This window comes from Musca domestica, unplaced genomic scaffold (genome assembly GCF_030504385.1).
Source record: "Musca domestica strain aabys unplaced genomic scaffold, Musca_domestica.polishedcontigs.V.1.1 35, whole genome shotgun sequence".
NCBI lineage: Eukaryota > Metazoa > Arthropoda > Insecta > Diptera > Muscidae > Musca > Musca domestica.
In genome coordinates, this window is record NW_026712315.1 from 4,931,971 (window position 1) to 4,945,115 (window position 13,145).

General features: G+C 35.0%; 2 protein-coding genes across 13 annotated transcripts in view; both read right to left on the reverse strand.

The window, feature by feature from the left end:
- Positions 1-704: 704 nt before the first annotated feature.
- On the reverse strand, positions 705-1,656 carry LOC101896985 (E3 ubiquitin-protein ligase trul-1). The gene is made up of 2 exons (XM_005180218.4): positions 1,427-1,656; positions 705-1,364 (listed from the first exon to the last, which is right to left on the reverse strand). Exons 1-2 carry the CDS (start codon positions 1,546-1,548, stop codon positions 737-739), a joined length of 750 nt encoding a protein of 249 aa, XP_005180275.1. The 5' UTR covers positions 1,549-1,656; the 3' UTR covers positions 705-736.
- Positions 1,657-7,283: 5,627 nt separating this feature from the next.
- Positions 7,284-13,145, reverse strand: part of LOC101897338 (protein shisa-5) — a 46,255-nt gene continuing 40,393 nt past the window's right edge. For 11 of the 12 annotated variants that reach the window (XM_059125830.1, XM_059125833.1, XM_059125831.1 and 8 more), the window contains 3 exons: positions 9,656-9,794; positions 9,475-9,519; positions 7,284-7,776 (listed from right to left, as the gene is read on the reverse strand). In XM_059125830.1, coding sequence (XP_058981813.1) covers positions 7,626-7,776; positions 9,475-9,519; positions 9,656-9,794 — 335 coding nt within the window. In that variant the 3' untranslated portion in view covers positions 7,284-7,625. Of the gene's footprint in view, positions 7,777-9,474; positions 9,520-9,655; positions 9,795-10,178; positions 10,418-13,145 lie in introns of those variants that run through there. The other variant, XM_005180221.4, reaches the window with a different exon arrangement.

Here is a 13,145-nt window from a genome sequence, read left to right on the forward strand (position 1 = left end):
GAAGCCATAGAGCTATTGGTAAAACGGAACAGTGTAGTTAACGATCCCGTGTCGGTATATGTCGATGTGGCGGGTATCATCACAGGTCACTATAGCATTTGAGTCATGACTTCTAAATTGTGATTACAAATGATAAATGATTACTGTAGGATATGCCAGGATGAGGAAGAAATTGAGACAATCGAACATTTGCTCTGCCCACTATCCACATCTCCTCAATATGAGACACAGGCTCGTGGAAGAAGAAAGCACATGATCCGCCTTCATTCTCTAAAAGAGTATTGCTACAGGTATTCTTCAATTATCCAGAAGATTAAAGTGGATAAAGACGACACGGTGAATTTTAAGTCGTGGACGTTGACGTAGATCCCATAATAAATTAGTTGCATACGAATTCAAATTTAAACTGCTACAAAGGGGTAAACCACCATCAAAGTTTCTGATTTACTTAACACATATTCCCAGTATAAAAGTGCGGACAGCTTCGCTGAGTAAGGTATCTTAGAGTCGACACCGCCCAACTTTTCTCTTTTCCTTGCTAGTTTTATAATAACACGCTAAGTATGAGCGATAAATCACTAGCAGACCATCTTGTTTGAATTTTTTGAATATAGGCATTTATAAAACTAAAACTTTTCCCGAATGAAAATAACCAGCAATTAAATATTATATAGCAATTATAAGAATATAAAAATCCATTAGAATTAAGAAAATAACATAAATTGTTCCTTGTGTATCATTCAATACCCAGCAGTGTAACTAGTTTCTTTAATTTCATGTTTTCAATTTCAAGTTGACTATTTCGGGAAATTTCTTTTTCCAGTTGATCGGTGGTCTGTTGCAATCTAAATTCCAAATCATTGATTTTATCATTGGTCAAGTCGATTCTAATCATTGGTCTGTTCTTTGGTTTGGCTCCTTTGTTGGTTTCCATGGTTGTCTCATTTTTAGACAATTCCATCGCCAACTCGGTCGAATATTTTTCTAATTTATCCCTGAGCGTATCGCTTTCTGCCTTTAAATGGGTAACAGTCTGCTCGGAAGACGCCTCTATGGTACAGATTTCCTCAGTTAGGGCACATATCTTCTGGCGATTCTTTTTCTGTGCCATTTCATGACAAACAATATCATGCCTTAGTTTTGTTACCAAACCCTTGAGTTGGTAGATTTCCTTTTCCGTTGCCGCACGACTTTTGGCCAAAGCAAGACTCGTTTCGTTATGTAGGTTTTGGTATTTCTTCAATTCGCGTGATGTTTCGTGAAGGGTTTCTTTTAATTTCTCAACATCTACATTGTCGTCGAAACTTAAATCGAGAATATGGCCAAAGGGTTTATATGCTTTGCACTGGGGACAGTCAGCGTTTCTATGCGATAAAGAGGCAAAGATAAGAAATTTGTATGTGAATACATCAAGCAGAGTACTTACTGCGCCTCCCATTCTTTTATACAGGGATAATGAAAGACGTGGCCACATCGGGTGGAGTAGATATTTTTGGAACTATTAAAAGGTTGCTCACAAATAGCACATTTTGAAGTCAACAAGGACATTGTTGGAACAGTTTTTTTTTTCAAAGTATTCCTGAACAATTCAGCAAACTCTCAATGATCTTCAGCGTATTCGTTTGATGACAAATGCAACACTAATGTGATTCCCCTTTTGATAGCTATCAAAGAACTCCAATGCTCTTATTTATCGATAAATATGTTAAATCGATTTTACGGCACAATAAAACGGGTAAGCGCATCAACACTGATGAAGGTACAAAGAATTGTCATGTGTGGTCTGTTCCAGAACCTAAAAGAATCTACTAGCTTTACAATTTTTTTTTCGATTTTGTAGGGAAGCTCGTCTCGAAAACTCCACCAACGTCTAATATACAGGGTGAGATAAAAAGCAGCAACAAAGTCAAATGCCATAATTTTTACATTTTTTTTTAAATTTCATTGAATGAAAGCAAGACATAGAATCAAATTTTAGAATAAATTTAGATTTGTTCGAATTGGTCACCTTTGGCACGAATTAAGGCCTTCAAACGGACAATGAAACCGTCACACGCTGCCCGAATGTTGCTCTGCGGTATTTTGGCTCATTCCCGGCGAAGCGCTTGCTTGAGGAGATTGAAGCTTTTGTATTTTTTAGTGCCAACCTTGCTTTCCAAAATACTCCATACACAATAGTCCAACGGATTGGTATCCGGAGATTTTGGTGGCCATTGTATGCTGGAAATGAAGCGAGGAACCTCATTTTGTAAGCATTCTTGGGTTGCGCGTGCTGAGTCCTGTTAGAATGTCCAAGGTCTGCGGCAAAACTGTTTGCGTGGCCAAGGTTTTAATACACTTTCCAGAATATTTTCGCGATTCTGATGTCACGGTCGATTAATACGAGCGGAGAGCGACCATTGTCTGTTATGGCTGCCCACACGCTTGTGTTTTGGTGGCAAATCAAAGGTGCACATTTTCAGCTGACCACTTTGGCAAGAAAACACGATCATTTTGTTTGTTTCAAACTGCTGGACAACAAATGTTTTCTCATCGGAGAAAACCAAATTCGGCAGTTCATCACTTTTGGTCAAGCGAAGCAATTCTTAAGCTCTTTTGATTCTATTTTTGCGGTGTAAGTTCTTGAGCTTTTTGGAATTTTAATGGCTTTACCCCGAGCTCATTTTTTAATATTTGCCGAATGAATTATTGCTATATGTTCAGGCAATGAGCCATTTTTCGGCCACTGCGACTCGGGTTTCGATCAAGTTGCTTCTTTACTTTTCGAACCATTTCTGCTGATGTTGCTGTTTTCTACTGTCCACTTCCTTGACGTCGGGCTGCGCTACCAGTATCACGGTAACGAGCGAGCGGTACGAGACACAAAAGATTTATTCACATTTAAATGCTGGAGTGCTCTAACGATAGCTACTTGTGGTTTTCCTGCCAAATTTGAAGAAATCACACTATCAATATTGAATTCCATCACGAATATCTTTTTTTCTAGAAAAATTCGTACCAAAATGCTTTTGTACGCTTGTAAGTAATGTAATGAGCTGTCTCTGGAATAATTTCAACAGCTGTCGGACGAGTGGCTTGGAAATGACCGCATTCTGTAGTTGGTTGCAGTTTTTGCATCTCACCCTGTATAGTTTCGCTTCGTACAGCACCCCATTTTATCGATACATTAACAATTTACGATAAACGTTCTTATAATCGAATATTTCAATAACCTTTATATTTTCAATGAGAACATGGTATAACCTAAATTAATACACATGGTAGAAGAATATAGGTGGATTAATCAACGCTTGGGAATATTTATATATCAAAATTTTTAAAATGATTTATCAAACGTAAGTGTATTTTTAAATATTTTCTTATACGAAGCAAATCTGTGGTTGTTATAATATGATTTTTTCAACAATTTTTACAAATTTCAATAATTTTTCATTCAACATTTTCAATTCCAATATCGGTTTGACAGTCCATTGTCCCAGCAGCTGTGTCGATGCGTCTACCTGTATTCTTCTACCATGTTTATACATGAAATTGATGTTTTGCCAGGCCACCTTAACTGATTATCGTCTATCAAACAAATAAATAAAATTATCGATGATAACGGCCGTGGTGCATGTTCTTTTTTGAAATTTCACAATTGAAAATTAAGCTATTTATTTTCTTATATTTTTAAATTTCATTATGAAAAATCATAAAGGTAATTAGCATAACTAGCCCGATAACTTCGGTGGCTCTAATCTTTTATCAGTAAAATGACTAAAAACTGGATTTACTAACATTTAAAATTTATTTATTTTTGTAACAAATACTGTCAGTTCTAATACATTGTGTTTTTTTTTTAATCTTGTAATTATATTACAAATATGAAATTTATAAATCAATCTTTTTTGTGGTTATTCAAAACGAATATCATTCGAGACAACGTGTGCGTCAGTATTGAGCAGTCAATATTTTTTCTTTTTGATTTCAAAATAGGAAGGTAAAGTAATTATTTCGGAGAAATCAGTTCCATGGGAGGAGGCTGTTGGTGCGAATAGAACGCTTGTTGCTGTTGTTGTACACTATAACGTAATTAACAGTAAAATGGGGTAAAAATTATAAACAATTATTCATTAACAGCACAACAACGCAATGCATTACATACACCTGCATGTGGCGATTAGTGAGTGCACTGCATTTCGCTCGTTGTTGAGGATAGTATAGGTATGTAGGTACTTACTTGGGTGGTGGCATCACAGTCTGCTGTGAGGCATATAATTGTTGGCTGTAGTATTCTTGACAATCCTTTGGCATTTGGGTTACTGGAGCACCTGCAAACGTTGTCACGGCCCCTTTAAAATATGGAACATATGTCAAGTATACAAACAAGGAAACAGTTATTGGTTAAAGTGCTACCGTTTTTTCTACAAAATTACCTTCTTCGATGACAATGACATTTTGATTTTCTCTCTTTCTTTTGCGTCGTTCAAGTAGGATATATATTAGCCAACAGACCACAAATAGTTTAAGGGCCACTATAACCCATATCATGGAATTCATGATGAAGATGATTTCGAATAGATTTCTTCTCCAGAGATGAGATGAGCTCCTCCTATCGCTGCTACGTTTGCAACAACAATGCGCGTCAACCCAACAAATTTTAACTTGGCACACAAACACAACACACACACTTACTCAGACATCTGTGTGCAATTTTGAGGCATTCATAGAATGTGACAGCCGGTAATGTCAAATGGCAAAGTGGAACTAACAGCTGTTGGGATTTAACGGTAATGTTTTGTTTTGAATAGGCGCTTTAAAATCCATGGTAGAAGAATACGAGTAGATGTATCAGCACTTATGAAAATTAATATGGCTATCCGATAAATTTTGTACGATAGATTTTCAACAGTCACAAATGGCTCCCTTTACTCATCTTTCGTTTACTGGGCTTTTGGATTATCGGGGTAATATATTTTTTGTCTGTTCCAGATCAGCAAGAATATAAATGGTCTGTTACAGAACTGCAAAAATGTAAAAGATTTTACTACGATAACCGATAGCCCTCTTCCTTTATGGGATCGAATAAGTATTGCAAACTAGTAGATTCTTCCAGGTTCTGGAAGAGAGCATTTGTGTCGCTCACCATTTCTACAAAATAATAATTGTTCATTTAAAAATTATGAATTCCGAGAAAAAATATAGCCTGTCATTGCTAGGGTGTAGAAATATAACGATCTGAAGAAAAGTGCTATAGAATGAACTCATTTAAGGTAGACGACTTGGTTGGTAATTAAATACATGGACACGAATAAAAAGTTCTTACCAAAATTGAAGGACTCTTATACAGTGCGCATGGTTATGCCAAATGACAGATATGCCGTCGGCGAAATAGAGAACTCTCAAATCACCAAGATTCCTTATGATGGGTTGATAGGAGCCTGTAATAGCGAAACACAAAACAGATAACCACAGTAGCGGGACTCAGGAATGCTCAGGCCACAACTTTGCATATACAGGGTGAGATGAAAAAAATGCAACCAACTTTAGACTTCTGTCATTTCAAAGCCACTCGTCCGACAGTTGTTAAAATTACAAGCATACGAAAGCATTGTTGTGAGAACGAAAAAAAAACAGCAATATCAGCAGAAATAGTTCGAAAAGTAAAGAAGCGACTTGATCGAAACCCGCGTCGCAGTGACACACATATTCCATTCGGCAAATATTGGAAAATGAGCTTGGATTAAAGCCATTGAAAGTCCAAAAAGTGCAAGAATTTACACCGCGACAGAAAGGAAATAGACTCAAAAGAGCTAAAGAGTTGCTTCGCTCGGCCGAAAGTGGTAAACTGCCGAATTTGGTTTTCTCCGATGAGAAAACATTCGTTGTCCAGCAGTTTGTAAACAAACTAAATGATCGTGTTTACTTGCCAAAGAGGGCCGCTGAAAATGTGCACCTTCGGTTGGTCACCAGAACTCCAGCGTCGATCGTCGACAGTGGCATCAGAATAAATTCCGAATACTATCGCGAAAATATTCTGGACGCAGACCTTGGACATTCCAACAGGATTCAGCATCATCGCACTCAGCACGCGCCACCCAAGAATGGTTACAAAATGAGGTTCCTAGCTTCCTTTCCAGCGCACAATGGCCGCTAAAATTTCCGGATTCCAATCCGTTGGACTATTGTGTCTGTAGTAGTTTGGAAAGCAAGGTTGGCACTTAAATAAATACCAAAGTGTCGATCATCTCAAGCAAGCGCATCGCTGGGAATGGGCTAAAATACCGCAGAACAACATTCGGGCAGCGTGTGACCCTGTAAATGTTCGATTTCCTTCAAATTTTGCACATACCAATATTTTTATCTGTATTATATGAAGTAAGAAAATTGAAAACTTCGGTCGGCTATATCTCATTTTACATTCCACATTTTCCAAAAATCTCATATAAAGTATAGAAAGTAGTCGATATAGTCCAAATCTGGCACGTTGTAATATTTATATCAGTCTTAGGTCAGATACGAATTGCTTAATATTGGCCAACTTCTTCGGAACCTCCCCAATGAAGGGTCGACAGTTTGAATAATCATAACTTAAGGCTGGGGGTATTTATCTGTCGACTGATATTATTTTACTTGTTAAAGTGAATTTTATTTTGGGATTTTCCATTTTTTCTAAACAAGTACATGTCGACATCTGCTATGTTTCAGTACCTACAAAAATCTAGTATTTTCAAAAAATCGGTTATCGTAGTTAAAATTTTTAAATTATTAAAGTTCTCGAACAGACCAATCAAAAACGCTAACGACAAAAACAGAATCAATACAAGTCTACGGCGTCATCACATTTTCTTGCAAAATATTAAAGAACCTCACAAATGGTAAAATTAAAGTTATTTGTTTTCCCAACATTTGATTTGGGATTGTTTCCCATCTAAAGGTGTCATGCAAATCACCACTTGTAGGTCAACTTTACTTTAGAATTAGACAACAATAAATTTTTAATTTCGTTCCATTTTGGGGTTTTTCTTCTTTTTTTTTGGGTATTTATTTCAATTAATAAAAACTTGTTGATAAATATATTATAAAAGTAGTCTAAATGTTATTAAAATAATTTCATATAAACGTTTTAATATGGACGAAAAATAATAATAAAATATATATTATTTCGATTTTATTTCATTGTATAGTAAGCAATTGTATCACAAATAACAGCAAAAAAAAAAAAAAAACAACCTCTATTGTGTGAATAAGTATATAAATAAAAAAAAAACTTCATTATGTATATATATAAAAAACATTTGGAGGACAATTATCAATTGTTTATTTTTTTAATAATTCATATTCAAATGGTAGATAGTTTGGAATACATTCACATACACATATAAATATACAGCAGTTTAGAGGAAGGAAAAACTTTTATACATTCTGGTTTCTCTAAATGTACATTTATACAAAATATTAATAATAAATTTAACAATACTTGAAAAAAAAAAAAAAAACAAATGTTGAATAGATTCATTTCCCTAAGGTTTTGTGTTATCATCTTTGTCTTCTTTTTTGTAATACATTGTAATATTATTGTTGTAATCGTCAATACATCATCAAGTCTTGAACAAAGTCGTTTTTGTGTGCGTTACGTTACGTTTTTAACCGCTAAAGTTGGGATTGTATGGTGCCTGTTTTTCGTAGCTACCATTATTGGGTACACCGGCACCAGCACCGCTTACAGCCACATCATACGATGGTGGAGCAGCCGATGGCATCGGAGGATAGGGAGCGACATGAGGAGGTTGAACACTAAAAGAAAGGAAGAAAGAAAAACAAGAGATTAATTCCATGTTGTGTTGCAATCCAGAAAATGGCAATGTAGCCTTGAAGGTCTTTAAAAAAATATATATTTTAATGCTTAAAAAATTCGAGTTGAATAAATAAATTTGAAAAAATTGTTAACGTATGTGCTCTGTTGCAGAACCTGCAAAAATCTGCTAGTTTTGCAATATTTTACGACATCATAAAAGGAAAATCGGTTATCGTAGCAAAACCTTTCACATTCTTGCAGTTCTGGAACAGACCAATGTTTGCATGACTTTACCTTATTAATTCTACAATGATTTCAAAAAAAAAAAAAAAAAACACTTTAAATTTGCACAGATTATTTCTATTAAATTATTTTTGATTGGAGGAGTGAGAAAAAATCTTTCCGTGGAAATAGAAGAAGAAATTGAATTCCGTGCGGATATTAGTAAGTATAAGTTTAAAAAGAACTTCCCCCGATAGCATGCCCTTTCCGGGCATTTTAATTGACTTGTTCCTCATTAAAGGAGACTTTAATAAGACAGACTTAAAACAAGTAAATTAGTATCAGCCGATATGTATACTCCATCCTTGAGTTATGATTATTCAAACTGCTGACACTTTATGGGGGAGGTTGAAAAGCAGATGGCCAATATTGATCAATTCGTATCTGACCTAAGACTGATATAAATATTACAATGTGCCAGATTTGGACTATATCGACTACTTCCTATACATTATGTAAGATATGTGCAAATTTTTGGAAATATGCATGAGGTAACAGATGTAGCGGACCGAAGTATTCCATTTTCATACATCATCTAATAAATTTTATGTGAAATCATAAATTACGACAAATTACAGATTCATGTCAGATTTCTGGATAAGTGTAATATTTAGATATATTAAGTTGTAAAGAACCGCTCACTTGTTTCGCAAGTTATGACAGATGTAAGTATCAGCAATTGTGACCCTTTGTGGTTGAGGTACCAGAAGGCGTTGGCAGATTTATATTGTCTTCACAACATTTAAGTTTGATGCTTATTTCGCTTTCTTTGAGCGATTTGTTTTTCAAAATCTTGAACCCTATGTGTTGATGGAAATATTGAGATAAACCAAATCAGAATGGAATCGGGTGTTAATTTCGTGTTTTATGAGCTTGATGAATATTCAAAATTTTGACCCCTTGTGGGGGAGGTACCACAAGGAGTGGACTGATGTATTCCATCTTCACATCATTTTAAATCTCATTTTATAAGAGTTATAATTATTCAAAATTTTGACCCTCACTTGATGGAGTGGACCTATATTGTCATTTTCACACCTGACATAGAAATCATGCTAAGTTGGAGCATGATTTCCAGACGGACGGCAATCGCTAGATCGACTCCAAATGTCCAGAAAGGGATTTGGTCCAAAGAGACCTAGGGTCTAAAACCGTTATTTCGATGAGGCACTTTTGGGCGTATCAAATGATATATACCCTCTCTAGCCATATGACTAAGGGTACAAAAAAAAAAAACAGAACACGATGAAGGCAAGAAGATGAAACTAAAGTGCTTTTTGGCGAAGCATGTTCTTCTAAAACTTTCTATCTACAAATCAATTTTCCCAGTTCCAGATGTGTTTTCTTTAGTGCTAATATTAGTCAGCTTTATGTCTCGCCCATCTCTACACAAGTTATTCGTTCGGTAAACTTACCCTGGTGGACAAGCCGGCATTGGCATAGGCATTTGTGTGGGTGCTCTGGAAATTAAAATGTATTAGAATTAATATGTGTAAGAAAACATTAACACACCATGGAGGAATGACATTTGATATTGGTTCCCCAAATATCGCCAACACTCCCTTGGTACAAAGATAAATTTTTTCTTGTACTTACCCTTGAGGTGGATATGGAGTGGCGTAGCTTTGTGTTTGGTATGCTGTTGCCGTAGTCGCTGTTGTCGCACCAACTGGCATCTGTGAGACGGGATAGCCACCGGGTGCAGTGTGTGTGGCTGAGGTCACAACAATTGGTGCTGTAAAGAAAAATGGAGAGAGGGGGAATTAGTGAAATTTTGTAATAAAATAAATATATTGTAAATCTAGATTCTAAATTGGAAAGGGGGGGAGGGAGTTTTCCCAGAGAGGTAAATGTTCAGTTATTAGCCATTCTTATTAAAGAAAAAGCAAATTCAGAAAACAAAATCCTGACGGTACTGGGCGACATGAATACGAAAAGTTTTCAAAATTTGGAAAACGCATTAACACATTCGCAATTCATTAACACGCCTAAAAAAATCGTTTTGGGTTCTATTTGTACTTAACTAGACCCCAAGTTTTGTACTCAAATTTGCTAAACATTTGCCTGACATTGACAAAAAAGGTAAACGTTTTAATTTACAAAAGCTAATGGTAACTACCTCCCAACACCTGACCAGGATGACGCTTATTTTGATTTCTGCGTCGTATCAACACCACCGTTGAGGTTATCACGAAAATGGAGAACGCTATGCCGAAGCCGATAAGAAATGCTATCATTGTGGTGATGATAAACGCCTTGTATCGCTTAAAAAAATCCGGGGTTGGGTAGACCTTGCCTGCTGCTCCTTAGTACTTTGCCACAATCGTTCTATTCCAACACTGATTTCAAATTGAATTTTACGTTTGCAAAAATAATAACATTTAGTACTAATCAATACTATTTATCTGGGCGATAGGCATTGCAAGATAATAAGAGATTGAGGCGGGCTGTGATAGTGTAGAGAATTATTGAACAGTCATGGGGGTTTCCAAAAAAAAAAAAAGATATTGGCGATAAGTAAATAATATATGGATTCCGAGAATCCAGAGGAATGTGTGCCGCACAATAAGATGAAGAAAGAATTAAAACATTGTTCAACTTTTCGAGTATCTTTAGTTTTTGGAGAACTTGTGGAGGGACATCCATTTGAATGAGACAGATATTCTGTCATCTACATAAGGCCCTTAAAAGGTACTTGAAAAAGCACTTTATTTTAGATCTGTTCTATCAGAGGGGGAGAGAGAAATAATGAACTCACAACAATTTTAATAGGTGTGATCACTTAAAAAGACCTTTGCTTTTAGAAGACTTTTCTAACCAAAACCAGCAATTTTATTGATTTTTATATCAATAATAAAAATATAATAATATAATGCACTTGAGATTTGTACAACAAATAGGTTGCACTAAGTACAAAAAAAAAACCTATAAGGATGCACTAGGTGCGAAAATGACCGCTGTCATCTACACAAATTGTTTCTCCTCAATTCATAATTGAAGATATTTTCTTTCGAGAAACACTGCTCTTGGGAACATAAATCCAAGAGGATTTTTATTATAGGGCTGAGTGATATATTCCATGGTATATTTTTAAGAAGATAATTGCAGGAGCTGAGGTTTTGTTGAAAGTAATTGAGGCGTCAATTTTATTAAGAACTATTTGAGACAGAAGCGAAACAGTTTACTAAATGAAATTTGCTCTCCAAGACAAAGAATATTTGATTTGCGGTCTTAGTTATTGGATCGAAGGCTGTTCAGTTTAGAATACTTGTTTGTGTATTTTTTACCATGTTCATTTTCGTATTTTTTACTTCTATTTTACTCCGCAGACTTATCAAAATCCAAATCTTCGAATATATTAGGCTTAAATTTTATAAAAAGATGACCAAATTTACTTTAAATTTGCGCAACATGTAGTGTACACAAGATACGAAAAAGACCGATTATCGTCGCTATATTCACAAATTATTTCTCTTAAATTATTTATGACTGGAAGCATTATCACTACAAGAAAAATATTTTCCGTGGGGATAAAGTTCCGCGCGGATATTCAAGATTGGACTGAATAATTTATACTATTTTTTCTATAATTAACACCATTTTTTTCTTTTAATTTCAATTATTGATTTAAAAAGCGAACAACAAACATTAATGAAGTCAAACATATCATCAAACCGAAATCCTATTTTAAAACATCTGTGTTGCTCCACAGACTCATCAACATCCCACATGTGTATTTAAATCATAATATTTAAAATAAGTTTGTTTAAATTACTTAGTTTTTATAATAAAAAATAACAAAATCACTTCAAATTTGCACAACAAATAGGACAGACCAGGTACGAAAAAGGACCATTTGCGTTGCCATATTCACAAACTACTTATCCGCAATTATTCTTGATTAGGAAGATGATCTTACCGTGAAATAAAAAAAAAGTTACTTCACGGCAATTATTCTAGTTTGGAGTAAAATAAAATTCGGCCCAAATATTCATGATTAGACGAAATAATTTAAGGACATTTGAAAAGATCTTAGATTTTTAGAGAACTTTTCGGAGAACAAAGTTTTACATTTTCTGCCATTTACAGAAGACCTTCAAAATCCAGAGGATTTTTATACCCTGCAGCATAAAATGGAAAATATATATTATGTATAATATTATATAAAACCATACCCTTTGCAGATATAAATTCTTTCTCATCGTTTAAATTGCAAGCCGATTTAAAGACGCAATATTGCAGGATTTATTGGTGAGACACCGGCCGAATTGTTGGGAAGAGTAAGCCAAATTTGAATAAAGCGGATGGATCATTTGAGGCGCAGTCGCGATCAAAATTTACATAAAATAATATTTAAACATTAAATTATATGGAAATTACCATCAATTCAAATAAATGATTTCATGATTTGTTTGTGTGTTGCATTGCAAATTGCATTTTTAAAGGCGGCCTTTTAAAAAGTTGGCAACTACAAATTTTTACTTGTTTTAAATGGTTACCTCCCACTACTTCCGATTCACGTTTGCGCCTTAATTTGCGACGACGCAAAATCACAGACAACATTTATAAAAAAGAAAATTCCCAGAGCAAATGAAAAACTTATAACGAAAGCGCTCATAAGGATCAATTGACAACTCGACTTTACGGGCATTTAAGTCAAACTAACTTCCAACCTTATTTTATCAATTGTATACAATAATTTTCAATTGATTTTGCAATGATGAGTCATAGGTTTAGAGAAAATCGATGCAAAATTATTACCACTTGTAATAGCTGCAACCGTGATAACAAATAGTTTTCCCCGGTTGCAATCTAATCAAAGGTATAACAACAGGAACATGTTTTTTGTCTGTCTTATAAGGTTAGGTTGGACTGTAAAATGTAGACAGAGATTTCACCACAGATGGCTTGCTGATCGCGTTAAAATCTAATGTTATCTAATCATGTTAGGCGATTTTCAAAATAATATTTAAATTATCAGCATAGTTGCTCATACCCAAAGTACACCAGAGTTCGGACTTGCGTCGCTTTCCAAAAACTTTTAAATATATACAAATTGTGGTTTTTTTTGGGGGAATAATATGAA

What these genes read in the sequence shown, in the direction of transcription:
- LOC101896985 (XM_005180218.4), bottom strand. Translation starts at nt 1,548, where the DNA reads ATGTCCTTGTTGACTTCAAAATGTGCTATTTGTGAGCAACCTTTTAAT. An exon ending in ATAAAAGAATGGGAGGCGCA is followed by an intron (nt 1,365 to 1,426) that starts GTAAGTACTCTG and finishes TTTATCGCATAG; the next exon opens with AAACGCTGACTGTCCCCAGT.